This window comes from Pimephales promelas, chromosome 5, assembly GCF_988280905.1.
Source record: "Pimephales promelas chromosome 5, fPimPro1.hap1.1, whole genome shotgun sequence".
Classification (NCBI taxonomy): Eukaryota; Metazoa; Chordata; class Actinopteri; order Cypriniformes; family Leuciscidae; genus Pimephales; species Pimephales promelas.
The window spans coordinates 36295245-36311756 of NC_142773.1; the positions used below are offsets into that span (position 1 = coordinate 36295245).

Consider the following 16512-nt stretch of genomic DNA (forward strand, 5'->3'; position numbering starts at 1 on the left):
TTATTCCATGCCAAAATTGATCACAACATTCAATGTATTTACTTATTTAAATATATTATTTCAAATATAATAAGGCTAGCAATACTCACAGAAACAAAGGAACAAAGTGTCCACACACATTGCATAGACGCTGAAGAAGCTGTGCGCAATTAAGTATGAACCCAGTATTACCGTCTGTCAAAGAAAGAGAGACCTGCCAGTCAAAACACTCTCTCAACCAGAAACTAGCTCCAGTTTGAAATAATAAATAACACTAAAGAGAAGTTCTCACCAAGAGAGGCACGCAGTAGTAATTCAACACGGGCACCTCCTCTTGGATGATGGGTATCTTGCGTGTAAAGAGGAAGAAGGCAATAACACCTGCAGGATATAATTGATGGAGCGCTCAACCACAAACCTCTATGGACCGTCGCTCACTGTTACACTCTCACGCCCTCGTGTGGTCACTGGAAATATGACCATACACGCAGTTCTGCTTAAAGGGATAGTACACTTTGAAATTAATTTTTGGTATGTTTTAGCTTACCTCAAGGGCATCTAAGATGTAGGTGTCTTTTTTTTCCCGCAGTAGTTTCAATTCTTAAATTTTTAGGTCAAACCGTTCGTGTCTGTCAGTCATATAATGGAGGTCTATGGTCACCACCTCAAAGAGCATGCACAGAGAAGTCCAAAATTAAACATGATTTACTGCTCGTTTCGTGTCTTAGGCCATCAATGTGTACTTACATTTACGAGTCATTAAATCATGTTTCATTTTGACTTCTCTGTGCATGCTCTTTGAGGTGGTGACCATAGGCCTCCATTATATGACTGACAGACAAGAACGGTTTGACCTAAAAATATAAAAGTTTAAAATACTGTGGAAACAAAGACACCTACATCTTGGATGCCCCTTGAGGTAAGCTAAAACATAACGAACATTTATTTCAAAGTGAACTATCCCTTTAACTAGCAGGAGTTTTTGCCACAAAAATAAACCAATTAATCCAATAGCCATTTCTAGTCTACGTCAGTGTAGACAGAAAAAAAAGGAAAACAATACAGAATTTCCTATGAAGCATTACACTATGAATAAACATGTTGAGATGTAGACATGGAGCTGGAATTTCAGCATAAAAGCTGCACTTTCATAAAGCATATTTCTTTGATCTCAAACAGTACTACTGTACGCTACAGTTTGGGTTCAATAAGAGTATGCTTGTTGACCAAGACTGCATTTATTTAATCAAAAATACAGTAATAAGATTAAATTATATTACAAATATTATTGTTTTCTATTTTAATATATATTTTAAAATGTAATTTATTCATGTGATCAAAGCTGAGTCAATTCAGCATCATTACTCCAGTCATCAGCGTCACGTGATCTTCCAGAAATCATTCTGATATGCTGATTTGCTGCACAAGAAACATTTCTGATAATTATCAATGTTGAAATTCTTAATATTTATGTGAAAATCATGATGCATTTTTAAGAGGATTCTTTAATGAATAGACTGTTCGAAAGAACAGCAATTATTTGAAATAGAAATCTTTTGCAACATTATAAATTGTCTTTACTGTCCTGTTTGATCACTTTAATGTGTCCTTGGTGAATAAAAAGTATTAATAATTTAAAATAATTTCTTTAAATGAAATAACATCTTTCTGACCCCAAACTTTTGAAACATAATGTACTATATATATTTATGTAAAGATATAATTTAATTTGACCTACATCATTGCAATGCTTCATGGCATGCACAACTGATTATCTTTGTCTTATTTTCTGATTTTAATCAGCTTTTTTTTAAGTTAATAATGTTGCTAATTCGTTTGACTGATGGTTTAGAACTTTTTTTAATTATTCTTATGGGAAAAAAGGAATGGAAGAAATACTGCAGTAGAAAAAGTAAACATTGATTCGCTCTTTATGTTAAATAACCTTATATAACAAACAAACCTCACTACAACCACACGCCAACACTCACCAACACTCCCTGCTATCAACAGTTTCCCCAGGAAGAGCAAGAAGTCTGTGACTTTGTCCAACACTGCCACCCTGCGGCAGAGAAGAGGAACTGCAGTAAGAGCACGTCAGTTCTGATCTAACTGATAGAGAACCCGGATATTATTCTCACCTCACGACATTCCTCATCAATAAACAGAACGCCTCTCGCGCTGATGTGCAGAAGTTCTTTCCATAAATAGCAATCTAGTGTGAAACATACGTAGGAATTACATCCTTGCATATCAAACTTGTTTGTTTATTGTGTATTTGATTGGGCACTATGGCTGACTCTTACCATTATGTAAGCATTCCTGTTCATAAAGCGTATAAATCTCTCCAGACACCAGAAGCAGCACTTCAGACAGCAGAGCAGGAACCGTGCAAACACATTGTGAGCTCCTACACAAGCACAAACACACACACATTCTATGTTTCAATGTTTTAATGGGGACTTTCCATAGACTTAACTAATGTGTACAAACTGCCTGCCTATCTATCTATCTATCTATCTATCTATCTATCTATCTATCTATCTATCTATCTATCTATCTATCTATCTATCTATCTATCTATCTATCTATCTATCTATCTATCTATCTATCTATCTATCTATCTATCTATCTATCTTCAAAAAGGCATAAGGGCATAAAGCAACCTTTAAGTTTGTGGTCCAGATACTCCAGAATGACTCGGATGAGTTGAACCACTGCTAAGATGAGAGAGCCGAAAGCAAGAGAGCCAGTGTGATACCTGCAAAACACAGCACAGCACAATGTTTCTTCTTCCAGGTCATGTTTTGAGCAATGCTTTGACTTCAGTATAGGAAACACTGGAACTGTACCGTATGGCCCTGGAAAAAGAGGAGAACACTGGGCAGGGAGGGATGTCTGCGGGCTTCCTCCGGGCCCAGTAATACGAGGCGAACGCCCCAGCGATGGTGCACTGTCCCAGAGCAATGGTGAAATTAACCAGCCAGAGGAAGACCAGCAGATTACAGAGCTGGAGGATGAAGATGTAGCGATGGTACAAGCTCTCACCCCCGTAAAAGGCAAAAAGACACTGAGCGCCTGGGCACTGCATGCTGATGTTGGTCCTGTTGAAGCTCTGTTGAAAATGAAAAAGCATAACCATGCTAAATCACCAATGATGTGAAGAAAAATTATGTTTTATAACAACCAACTTAAGTGTACAAATAATGGCATTGCAATACAGTAATTTTTTTAAGTACTGTTAACCATAACAATCAGCAACTTCTTTCATTTGTCAAGTTAATATCCATGCATTCTTATGTTCTTATTCCATTAAAAATTGACTATTCTTTCTCTGAATTATTACAATTATTTGTCATATAAATAACACATTCAAAGATTTCTGTGTTATTGAAACAATAATTAAATGACAACTTTATAATGTGGGGAATAGTAACAACTAAAAGTGTTGTTACAGTATCCTCTATGGATCAGTTCTTGACTGTGTTGAAGCTGTGAAGAACAGATCTCACCTCAGGATTGCAGGTTCGGTTGGTATACTTGCAGTTAGGATGGACAGATGTGACTTTGTAAACAGCATCACCAGAAGATGCAAGAAAGCTTCAGGTTTAATTAAGGTCTAAAGACAATGTGTGTTTATGCCATTGTGGTCACTTTTTTATACTTTTTTATGTTACATTACTAGCTGTTACAATAGTGCCACCAACTGGAGGACAAACAAACATTTTTTCCACACTGGAGGAAAAACAAACAAGTGCAGCTAGACGACGGTGTGTAGGCTATCATTCTTTTAAAAGTACATTGTGTGATATTTAGGAGGATCTGTTGACAGAAATGCAATATCATAATTCATATACATAGCTACTTTTAAATACCTTAGAATGGGGCATTTCTATCTACATTCACCGCAAATCCCCTTCCATTGATGTTTCTACAGTAGCCCTAAAAGGACAAACTACTATAGATCGCGTTTCGCCAGTAGCCTTGTTCTTCGTGCAAAGAAGCTAGCTAAAGTCAGTGAATAAAACACTGACACAATGATGAACAAGTAACAATAATATTCGCAATAACATATCGTTTTAATGAATAATCAAGCAAACATAATTTCTTTATTTATCTTTGTAAAAAAAAAAAAAAAACACATTGCTACTCTCTCAGACGACGGCATCTTTTCCTGTCGAGCACAGTAACTTCTGTTGGTTGCAATTCGCAATCTCACCACTGGATACCGCTAAAACACAAACTACATCTTTAATTCCCACCCAAAAACACACATGGAAGGATGGAAAAATTATATATTAACCTAAAAATGCTAGATGAACCATCTTATAATTGAGCATCCTCAGATTTGTCACCCTTTTTTCCCCATCTTAAAGAGGTGCATTCTGGGATGCTTTTTAAACACAACTGAAGGAGTTGAAAATGTATGCTGGACACTTGTTCAATGTCACATCCAACTCACCCACATCAGTTCAATTTATTCAATATTTTAGTTTTGTATTTATATAATTGCCAAACAAAATACATTTTAAGCAATGCCTGTATAACTGACTTGGCTTAAAGTGCTATTTTCACCCAAAAATGAAAATTCTGTCATCATTTACTCACCCTATTGTTATAACAAACCTGTATGAAATTTCTTTCTTCTTCTGAACACAAAAGAAGATACGTCAGGACCCAAACAGTTGATGAACCTCATAGATTTCCATAGTATATATTTTTTCTCAATACTATGGAAGTCAATGGGGTCCATCAACTGTTTGGTTTCTCATATATTTTCTTTTGTGTTCAGCAGGGTTGTGCAGCAGTAAATAAAGAGGATACAGTGCAGTCATGGCCCAGTAGGCGATACAGACGGCCAGAAGCACAAAGGTGATGATGGGGTAGAACAGAGCGGACATGATGTAACTGATGGCCCTGCGGAGACACACACACACACACACACAGATTATCAGAGAAGCTGTTATTCTTACTGCACACACATTAAGTCATACTTAGATACAAACAGAGACTCACCTGCTGCCCTCTCTGAGCAGAGCGATAGCGATGCGAACCCGCTTTCTCAGGAATATGAGTATGAAGACTATGGAGACTTCAGTCAAACCCAGAGTCACCACTAAGTAGAAAAGAAGAACACATGAAACAAGGAGTAACGCAGAAATTCAAAGCCAATCAATTACAGAACACCGAATCTCATACTGAAGATGAGCCACGTCTGACTGAGTTGTAAGTAGACGTGGAGATCAGTCTGGAAGCCGATGTCGGAGATAGTGACGTCCGCTCCGGGGGTCTTCCTGAGAACAGTGAACTCCCAGTAACAGTGCCAGATACCTGCCAACAAGAGAAGGATGTGTTTCACAGCGCAAGAGCCCAAGAAATGCAGAACAGATATTCAGTAGATCCAGATGATAAAATCTGTTTTATGTTCTACACAATTTTTGGCTTGAGATTATGATTATCTGTGATTTAATTTAATTAAAAAAATTAATTGTGATGAATTAAATGTAATTACATGCAAATTTGATTTCTCGACAACCTTGTTTGTAATTATTCTTGAGAGTCAACATCTGATAACCATTTCAGAATTTATGGCTGTTAACTCACTGAAGTAACCCAGAAATCATGCTTATTTATGTTCAGAGCTGCGGTTAAGTTGCCAGAGTTAACACAGTTGGCACAAGTGATTGTGATGTTAAATAGGCAGAGTCATTAAACAGCATATATTATCATTATGACTTGCAGGGCTCCAGACTAACATTTGAGAGCACTGTGGCACTGAGTTGGCTACAGACAGTGGCACCAGCGCCTGATTTGGTAGCACTTCTATAAAATCTTATATACATTTACATTCACATTTATTCATTTTAGCAGACGCTTTAATCCAAAGCAACTTACAATTGCTATATATGTCAGAGGTCACACGCCTCTGAAGCAACTAGGGGTTAAGTGTCTTGCTCAGGGACACATTGGTGTCTCACAGTGGATTCGAACCCAGGTCTCTCACACCAAAGGCATGTGTCTTATCCACTGCGCCGTCACCACCCCATATAGCAACCAACAGATTCAGAGATTATAAAAGGAGCGCTCTTTACAAGCTTTCTGTGTAATTCAGTTGCAATTAGAAAAAAAGTTTTTGTTTTCATTAGATTTTCATGGTTACAGAGGTCTTTTTTTAAAATAAATGTGTTAGTTTCTCATATGCAACAGAAATGGTAGCTCTTTCAGGGTAATGTGGTGGTCGCACTAGTGCAACCTCCAGCAGAATTTTATTAAAAAAAGGTCATGTAATGCAACTATTTGGTGGCAGTCTGGAGCCCTGACTTGGTAAGCTATAAGCCGTGTTGTGCTGGCTGTTTTTGCATCCTTCATTACCCTTTCATTAGTGTGTTTAGTGTCACATGATCCTTCAGAAATCATTCTAATATGCTGATTTGGTGCTCTAGAAACATTTCTTATTATTATTATCGATGTCGAAATCAATTTTTGCTTAATATTTTTGTGGAAAACAAATCAGGATATATATATATATATATATATATATATATATATAAGGATATATATATATATATATATATATAAGGATGTCAGGGTTCTGTCCTGGCAGCTTTGTCTGTGTTGTCTTTGTTTCATGTCTCTATGTTTGTGTTGTGCTTGAACATGTGGCTCTCTCTTCCCAGCACATCTTGTCATCTGTCTACTGTTGGTCAATAAACCTGTTATCACTCGTTCTGCATTTGAGTCCTCCTTCATAGACCCCTGACAAAGATTCTTTGATGAATAGAAAGTTCAAAAGAACAGCAATTATTTTAAATAATTTTTTTTTGCAACATTATAAATGTCTTGAGTGTCATTTTTGATCAATTTAATAATAAATGAAGCCTATGAATAAAACAATAAATTTTTTTTTCAAAAATCATTAAAAAAAAATTGACACATATATATATATTTTAAGTACTGACCATAGGCCACAAGCAGGATAACAGCGAAGATGATGAACCAGAGGAGGAAGCCTGCGGTGAATCGCAGCAGCAAGATGAAGATCAGACTGATGACCAGCGCTATGACCAGCCCTCTGTCACATTGAGAAATTGTTGCATTTCTTTATATAGACAGAAACTTCTTTCACATGGAAACATTTGCTAACAATGGGAATTTGCGTTCAGAGTTTACACCTTTTGGGAGCAAAGACACACCCTCCTCAGTGCAAGTTATCTCTAAACTCTTAAGAAATCTATTACCTTTTGGTTTACTTCTTTTGGAATAAGACATTTGCACCAGTCGCACTGAGACATTTCAAATGATACCAAACATGTATAATACTGTATGATAATTATTCACATTAAACTATATATATTTTTGGGTGAATATCTAGTGATCTCAGGAGGTGATTGACTCAAGAGAGAGAGAGTAAAATGTTAATTTCAAGAAAGGTCTTCTCGGGGAGTGGTCGTTCCCCAATCAGACTGCCAGGTATTTTGTAATTTTTCAATTCTTACAGAACCCATATTGTTTTCACTGTAGGAATCAAAAGAGTATTTCATTCACTTATGCTCACTTAAAAATCTCACTTAATTTTTATTCACCTACTGAACACGGTAATTTTATCCAGTGTGAGCTGAAATGAAAGGCTGCTTACATCACTATCCAGTACCAACATCTGGCATAATCCTGCACAATCTTCATTCCCACCTCTTTGGCCTCATGGATACTTGTAATACCACTGCAGGGAAAAATATGTATTTGTAAGCACAAGTCAGATAATAAAGGGCTCAGAGCTTGTCAAAAAGAAGTGTTTACCACATAAACTGAATCAACTACTTCTAGAGCATTTTGTCTCATTAAATAGTGAAGATTATATACATACTTAGCTGCATCTCTGAGTTCAGTCACACTTCTGGCTGTGTCCAGTGCATCTTTGAAAGCGGTTTTGTTAGCTACTGTTAGGGTGCCGTTTCTGGTGATGAAATCTGGGAAGCAGCGCTGTAAAACTTAAAAAAAAAGGATGATCAGCTGCTAAAGGAATAATAATAATGATACTCAAAATCAAAACATCCTAAGTAAGCAGCTACTCATTTCCTCATTACAAATTAGCCCATATTAGCTCAGATGTAATATATATATATTAAATATATTTAAAAATATTTTTTAAATGTAAAATATTATCTCAGTTGTGGTCAGAATTATTGGCACCCCTGGTAAATATGTTCAAAGATGGCTGTAAAAATAAATCTGCATTGTTTATCCTTTTGATCTTTCATTCCAAACATTCGCAAAAAAATAAACCTTTTATTGAAGTAAAAGAATTGAAAGTGGGACGTACATCATGTTATGAAATAAATGGTTTTCTCCAAAACACATTGGTGACAATTATTGGCAACCCTAGAATGTTTTAAGAGTAAAATATCTCAAAAGTATATTCCCATTAATATATATATATATATATATATATTTAGCACTCTCAGAACATGAAATTGTGTAGCTATAACTTCCTGTTTCAACCAAAGAATATAGTTCTGTTGTGATAATAATTCTGTATTGAAATATATGACAAGAAAGCAATACAAACAAGAGTTGGTGTGCTTAATAAGCAGTTTACCTTTTTTTCCTCATGATTACAAAAATATAGGCAAAATATCTCAGGTTACTATAAATATCTAACCTGCTTCCCTGAGATGGGAACTTAACGTGGTGTTTTGGTGTTGATGCTATGGGGGACTGCTTCTGCTAAATGCACCAATTTGATTGGCTGAATGTATGGATGTTGTGATGGAGATATTGTCCATAAAGAGATGCCAGAAATGAATGTTGACAGATTCAATTTGTCCGAAGAAGACACACAGGCATATCGGCAAACATTCGGTTTCTGAAGCCAAAGAAACTGTCGAAAGGCATTTAATGTACTTGGAGACGCGCTATGCCATGTCACAATATCCATCCATTCAGCCAATCAGATTGGCATGTTTAGACTCATGCTTCAGACATCAGCTCACATGGGAGCTTATAGCATTAAGTTTCCTTCAAAAGGGAGCTTGACCCAAACATTTACTTTGATATCAAAATGGAGGCATATAATAGACTTTCTACAGAGTTACAAAAAACATCACTTAGTGTGATTTATAAGCTGTTTTCCTCAAGGGGACCAAAAAATGTCCCAACAAGGACAAGGATTTTGGATATTTTGTCATTTCATACATTTTGTCCCCGTAGGACACACACACACATACACACTGCGCTTACATGGTCGGCTTGGCACTATCACTGATGGACAGTCCTCATCTCGCAGCACTTGTGTCACAGACTGCAATACAAAAAGAGCTTTCCTTAAACAACTCCACTGCATGGCAGCATTTAACTCTATCAATGTTAGCAAGTCAGCAATTTGATAAATGACTCCTCGCTATTCGGAGGATCCATTTACATACATTAGAAGATAACACATAACCAGTGCAAAACCATCAGTCTGACATCAGCTGGCACATAAAATTCTTTAAGGTAAAGTTCACTACTCACTTATACAGAAAAAACAATCCTCCAGCAGCCAAAATGGCTTTAAGAATGATGTCTTAAAAGCCCTGAAAGAGCCTGTGGATGCATTCTTGTCAGAAAACAACTCACTCCCTTCTGGAAAACAGAACTAAACAGATGCTAAGGCAGTGCTCTCAAAATATAAAACCACTTCCAAAGGGTTGTCCTTGTCTAACTGCATTCATAAAGACACCCGATTGCTCAGAAGTTGTAATTGTAAATCAGGTGAGATGTAGTATAATGGATATATGTAAGGAATAAGGTAAGAGAGGTAAAGCGGTCATAGCCATGTTTTTTCGTGATTAAACACAGCTATTGAGTGACCAATCAGAATCAAGGATTGGAACTAACCATTTTATAATTGGAAATATATACATTATTGTTTAAAAGTTTAAATAATACATTAAAGAAATAAAGACTTTTATAATGTCACGATGGTTTACGTTTTAAAATAAATACCGTTCTTTTTTTACCTTCTATTCATCAAAGAATTCTGAAAATATTAAGCAGCACAATATAAATTCTATCAATAGAAAATATTTCTAAAATACTAAAATACACAAATTAGACATCCTTTGACATACAGAATCCACAGCTATAAAATCAAACATGGATAATATAGATCAGAAAAATCAGTTTTGGAGGGATTTGATGAGCAATTTTCAAATTCATATTAAAACATCCAAATTTGCAGACATACTGCAGCGAAGATCTTTTCTCAAAGGTCTCTATTAGCTCAATTTGACAAACTATAACATTTCCTGAAAGTTTTTTAGCCTTTTTGGTAGCACTTTACTTGAAGGGGTGTGCATAAGACTGACATGACACCTTCATAACCATAACATGACGTATGTCTTGAATATGAAGTAGGGTTTATGCATGTCTATGACAACTGTCATTAAGTGTCATTTGCGCAATAATGACATTTGACATCTTTGTTATGACCTATTGACATAAACCAAAACATCATAACCTGTCAGTGTCATAAAATGAAGTTAAACTGTCATGTGTTTGGCTTTGACATTGGCTGTCATGAGGCCATTATAACTGTGTCATAAATATTTTTCGTGACCTCAACTACAGTGGAACTAATTGAGTTTGTCATTAAAATGTTATAATGGCTTCATGATAGACAATGTCAAAACCAACCACCTGACAGTTTAATGTAATGTTAACCAATAAAGCTAGGTGGTTTCTTAAGTTTGATAATGAATCTGCTATGTCATGTTTATGACAGGTTGTGTTGTCTTAGAAATGTCAAGTGTCGTGACAAAGACACTGACAGGTTATGATTTATTGGTTTATGTCAAGGTGTCACAACAAAGACATCTCAAACAATGTCATATTTGCATTAAAAATGTCAAATGTCATGTCATGATTATGAAGGTGTCATGTCAGTCTTATGCACGCCCCTTCAAGTAAAGTGTACCGCCATTTTTATAGCCTTTAATTCTTCTGAAAACACACAGAAGGGATAGAAGCCTATTAAAAAAATTTTTTTCAGTTTGTTAAATCTAATTGGCATTGTGCCTTTATTGAGTTCATAGCAACTCTTCAGCATGCCCGTGTGATTTACCTTTTTAGGATTATTGAAGCCTGGCTTGCAGAACTGTTTATAATAATCCCAGTGGCTCTTGTTGAATCTATAATGGAGCTGCATATCTGTGTACGTTGCGAATCGATCAGGGCACTTGGAAACACACATCTAGAAACAGTTAAGGTTATTTAAACAAACAAAAAATCAGTTCAGCGGGGGCAAATTTAGCAATATTTAGACAGTATTAGTGATGAACAAGTGTATTACCTGAGTAGTAGGGCACTGGAGGTTTATCAGGACAGCAGGACTGGCACACTTCAGTATGTTGAAGTAGAATAATATGGCTTTCTTTCTATGAAGGAAAATGAATTATAATATGAAAATGGCAGTATTTTGCCAGTAGGTGTCAGTGGAGCTATTCAGATGTGTCTATGGGGGTGAAATCAATGTTTTAAGCAGCTTTCCACTCCAAATATTCAGTTGCAGTGCTTTACACCAGTGTTGCTTTGTAAATCACAACATATAACCGTGATTCAACACTAAATAATCAGTGTCCTCCAGCCTGCTGAATAACTGAAATGCTGAGATACATTTTTATGATATACAGATAAAAACTCAGTATCCAATCAGTTTGTCTGGGCAAGGAATAGTATTAAGGGCTTGTGTCAGATTCCCACTGTACCCATAATCCCATAAGCCACTGAGGGCATCACATCTCCTAATTATGAACTGCACCGATCCAAAATACTTCCACTGAGTAAACATCTCTCACACTACGGCTGTACATAAAAAACACTCTTATCAGCGAGTCCCAGCTCCTCTAATGAGCATTTCTTTATTTTCCCCAAGGTTATGCGCTGCCAATCAACACAAAACACCACAAAAGGGAACTCGGCACAAAAGCAATGTAAGTTTTAGAAGGCTTAAGGATTATGTTGTGCTTTTGGGTATGATAAATAAATACACAAATAGAAATGGAAGGTATAGTTATGTGTAATAACCAGAATATTCTAATTACATAGCTGGTGAAACATGTTTTAATTGGGTGGGGTGTATTTTGGCCCCTCCCACCCAAGCTTATGATTGGCTCGTGGTGTTTCTTGGACTTACGCATTTGGTGTGCCCTTCTGTCCACAGAACTGACCCGAGCTGTCCGTCGGGTAAATGACTTTCCTTGGGTCCCCATGAATCCATGCTACAACAAAGAGGATACATAATTAAATGAATTAATAAAAGAGGAAATCCCAAATGATCTATACAGGGATCATAATGTATAATGAAATATTGAATTTTCATCAGGGAATTTAGATGCACAACAGCTCAGATGCCATGGTCCTTCTCGTCTATTCTTTGGTGATGCTGTAAAAATTTACTTCAGGGACCTATAAAGTAACCAGCTATCTAATACATCTATATCTTATGAGTGCATATTAATGACTTCTGAGACCCTTGTTTATATGACAGTATTGCTCAGGATGATTAAATCCATTCAAGTATAACTGGAGAATAATTGATTTCAGCGCTATTTAGGATGAAGTCACTATAGAAACAACCGAGTATCAAAGTCTCTGTTTGAAATCTCTTTGATATCGATATGAAGCAGAGTTGTAATTTGCCAAATTAAACGACTGTGACACATCTGTCCCTTGGATTTTTTCAACAATCAACTTATTCAAATCAAAAAGCTTTTTTTTTTTTTTTAAATAAAATGTTTAAAAAAATTATTGTGATTTTAGTGGTAAAAATGCTACAATGAAAAACTGTTAATTGGTTAACAGAACCTTTCCTTACTATATACAGTAAATAACTGTGATAGATCTAATGGCACATTTCATGTAATTTTACTGTAAAATAGCGTTACATTTACAGTTTTTAAAGTGAAAATGAACAACTCACTGGTTAATTTACAGTGAAAAAACGTTTTCCCTGTGTGACACTTCACATTTGATGTATTTTTATTGAAATAACTGTTTTGCTTAGTCTAGGGTTTTATGTGACATTTAATGTTGTTAAATTAATGTTTATTGCCTTTTTAAAATTTCATGTGTTTGAGTGAATGACACTGTGCAGCTTATATATTAATATTAAATTTCTTGTGAAAGAGCTGCATGAGCTTTAATTTATCATGTGACTCTCATCACTGCTGTGATATTTGGTTGTCAGGGTATTACAAAGGAACAAAACAGATATTAATACTTCAATTGGTTGATAATTTAACATTATATCAGATAATAAAATACGGTTTATTTCTGTAAATTTTACGTTAAGTCTGTAAAACCTTACCGACGTAAAGTCTTGCTACCGTATTTTATACAGTAAATTTCTGGCAAACACAGCTGCCACTATTTTACTGTAAATTGTAAAAAAAATTTTTTACAGTGTACATTCTACTACAGGCTGCTATACTATATATGCTATTTCTCTGCTCACAAGGCAAAATGATTTCTGTTATCTGAACATTGTTCTGAATGAACTACTGAAAAAACAACTCAAAAACTCTGCATGCTACAGCTCCACGTGGAGTAACCTGCTGAGCAAAGGCTATTAGAGCTGTATTTCACAGAGCTGTGAAATGAGATTCACACCACAATGCCTCGTTTTAATGCTAGAATTAAGCTGCAGTGACAACTTTGACCTTAAAAAAGTGCCAGTATGCAAAACAAAACTAGTAGCACAAGTTATGCACAAAATACAGTGAAGCTCTTTATACTCAATATGCATTAAGATGCAGTAACCACAATGAGCAACATCTCGTTCTGCACACAGAGACTATAGCAGTCACGAGACTCTGTGTCTAAAGGATGATGTCATTGGTGATTTCATCTTTTGCCAATAGCAGAGGAAGATTTGAGTGGTCTTTTTTTGGGAGGGGGAGGGCAGCTCTTACAGGGGTGACATCATTCTTCTGCCAGGGGCAATATGATGTCATAGCATTATTGCTTCCCATTAGTGCACAGACCCTGCAAAATGAGGCAAGACCACCGTGCTACATGCTGTTCATGGAGGGATCTGAGTGATGGGGAACTTAGCAGATTGTGAGTCAGGATGTAAGGCGTTCACATTCAATGCAGGTGCGGCTTGACTTGTCTTCTGTGTTATTGTTCTTAGCCGTGTTTGGAGAAACTGTGAAAATCACGCCACAGTACTTATCTCATATCTGGTGGAGCTTATCGCTCTTTAAAAAAAAAAAAAAAAAAAAGAACCAAGCATGAAGAAAACTGAAAAAATACACAAATCAAAACATATTCAGAAGACACAAAAATACAAACAAAATAAAAATCAACAAAAAACACAAAAAGCAAAAAACAAACAAACAAAAGAAACCCAAAAAAACAGAACAGAAAACAATAACTAAACAATAACTGCTGATTATCACTTGGTTATCTTAAATTTTTATCATATCTGGTGGAAGCTTGTTTCTGCCACAGAATAAAAAAGGAATTGCAACATTTTATCTCACAATTCTGCCTTTTTTCCCTTACAATTGCGACGTTACATCTCACAATTATGAATTTTTTTCCTCAAAATTGTGAGTTTACATCTCACAATTCTGACTTTTTTCCTCACAACTGTGAGTTTACATCTCACAATTCTGACTTTTTTCCTCACAATTGCGACTTTACATCTCACAATTATGAATTTTTTTTTCTCAAAATTGCGAGTTTACATCTCACAATTCTGACTTTTTTCCTCACAACTGTGAGTTTACATCTTGCAATTCTGACTTTTTCCTCACAACTGTGAGTTTACATCTCACAATTCTGACTTTTTTCCTCACAACTGTGAGTTTACATCTCACAATTCTGACTTTTTTCCTCACAACTGTGAGTTTACATCTCACAATTCTGACTTTTTCCTCACAACTGTGAGTTTACATCTTGCAATTCTGACTTTTTCCTCACAACTGTGAGTTTACATCTCACAATTCTGACTTTTTCCTCACAACTGCGAGTTTACATCTTGCAATTCTGACTTTTTCCTCACAACTGTGAGTTTACATCTCACAATTCTGACTTTTTCCTCACAACTGCGAGTTTACATCTCACAATTCTGACTTTTTCCTCACAACTGTGAGTTTACATCTCACAATTCTGACTTTTTCCTCACAACTGTGAGTTTACATCTTGCAATTCTGACTTTTTCCTCACAACTGTGAGTTTACATCTCACAATTCTGACTTTTTCCTCACAACTGTGAGTTTACATCTTGCAATTCTGACTTTTTCCTCACAACTGTGAGTTTACATCTCACAATTCTGACTTTTTCCTCACAACTGCGAGTTTACATCTCACAATTCTGACTTTTTCCTCACAACTGTGAGTTTACATCTCACAATTCTGACTTTTTCCTCACAACTGCGAGTTTATATCTCACAATTCTGACTTTTTTCCTCACAACTGCGAGTTTACATCTCACAATTCTGACTTTTTCCCTCACAACTGTGAGTTTACATCTCACAATTCTGACTTTTTTCCTCACAACTGCGAGTTTATATCTCACAATTCTGACTTTTTTCCTCACAACTGCGAGTTTATATCTCACAATTCTGACTTTTTTCCTCACAACTGCGAGTTTACATCTCACAATTCTGACTTTTTCCCTCACAACTGCGAGTTTATATCTCACAATTCTGACTTTTTTCCTCACAACTGCGAGTTTACATCTCACAATTCTGACTTTTTCCCTCACAACTGTGAGTTTACATCTCACAATTCTGACTTTTTCCCTCACAACTGTGAGTTTACATCTCACAATTCTGACTTTTTTCCTCACAACTGCGAGTTTATATCTCACAATTCTGACTTTTTTCCTCACAACTGCGAGTTTATATCTCACAATTCTGACTTTTTTCCTCACAACTGCGAGTTTATATCTCACAATTCTGACTTTTTTCCTCACAACTGCGAGTTTACATCTTGCAATTCTGACTTTTTCCTCACAACTGTGAGTTTACATCTCACAATTCTGACTTTTTCCCTCACAACTGTGAGTTTACATCTCACAATTCTGACTTTTTCCTCACAACTGCGAGTTTATATCTCACAATTCTGACTTTTTTCCTCACAACTGCGAGTTTACATCTCACAATTCTGACTTTTTCCCTCACAACTGTGAGTTTACATCTCACAATTCTGACTTTTTTCCTCACAACTGCGAGTTTATATCTCACAATTCTGACTTTTTTCCTCACAACTGCGAGTTTATATCTCACAATTCTGACTTTTTTCCTCACAACTGCGAGTTTACATCTCACAATTCTGACTTTTTCCCTCACAACTGCGAGTTTATATCTCACAATTCTGACTTTTTTCCTCACAACTGCGAGTTTACATCTCACAATTCTGACTTTTTCCCTCACAACTGTGAGTTTACATCTCACAATTCTGACTTTTTTCCTCACAACTGCGAGTTTATATCTCACAATTCTGACTTTTTTCCTCACAACTGCGAGTTTATATCTCACAATTCTG

At 36.0% G+C, this 16512-nt stretch overlaps 1 protein-coding gene across 2 annotated transcripts in view; it reads right to left on the reverse strand.

Moving 5' to 3' along the window:
- The window catches only part of slc44a5a (solute carrier family 44 member 5a), a 91586-nt gene that overhangs the window by 3574 nt on the left and 71500 nt on the right, over positions 1-16512 (reverse strand). The window contains exons 4-21 of one of the 2 annotated variants that reach the window (XM_039677756.2): positions 12152-12236; positions 11309-11393; positions 11081-11209; positions 9217-9277; positions 7844-7967; positions 7616-7699; positions 6939-7051; positions 5179-5310; positions 4996-5095; positions 4804-4896; positions 3492-3579; positions 2832-3094; positions 2646-2740; positions 2286-2389; positions 2121-2194; positions 1971-2041; positions 272-360; positions 90-174 (exon numbers count right to left, since the gene is read on the reverse strand). In XM_039677756.2, the coding sequence (XP_039533690.1) occupies positions 90-174; positions 272-360; positions 1971-2041; positions 2121-2194; positions 2286-2389; positions 2646-2740; positions 2832-3094; positions 3492-3579; positions 4804-4896; positions 4996-5095; positions 5179-5310; positions 6939-7051; positions 7616-7699; positions 7844-7967; positions 9217-9277; positions 11081-11209; positions 11309-11393; positions 12152-12236 (1875 nt within the window). Of the gene's footprint in view, positions 1-89; positions 175-271; positions 447-1970; positions 2042-2120; positions 2195-2285; positions 2390-2645; positions 2741-2831; positions 3095-3491; positions 3580-4803; positions 4897-4995; positions 5096-5178; positions 5311-6938; positions 7052-7615; positions 7700-7843; positions 7968-9216; positions 9278-11080; positions 11210-11308; positions 11394-12151; positions 12237-16512 lie in introns of those variants that run through there. The other variant, XM_039677757.2, reaches the window with a different exon arrangement.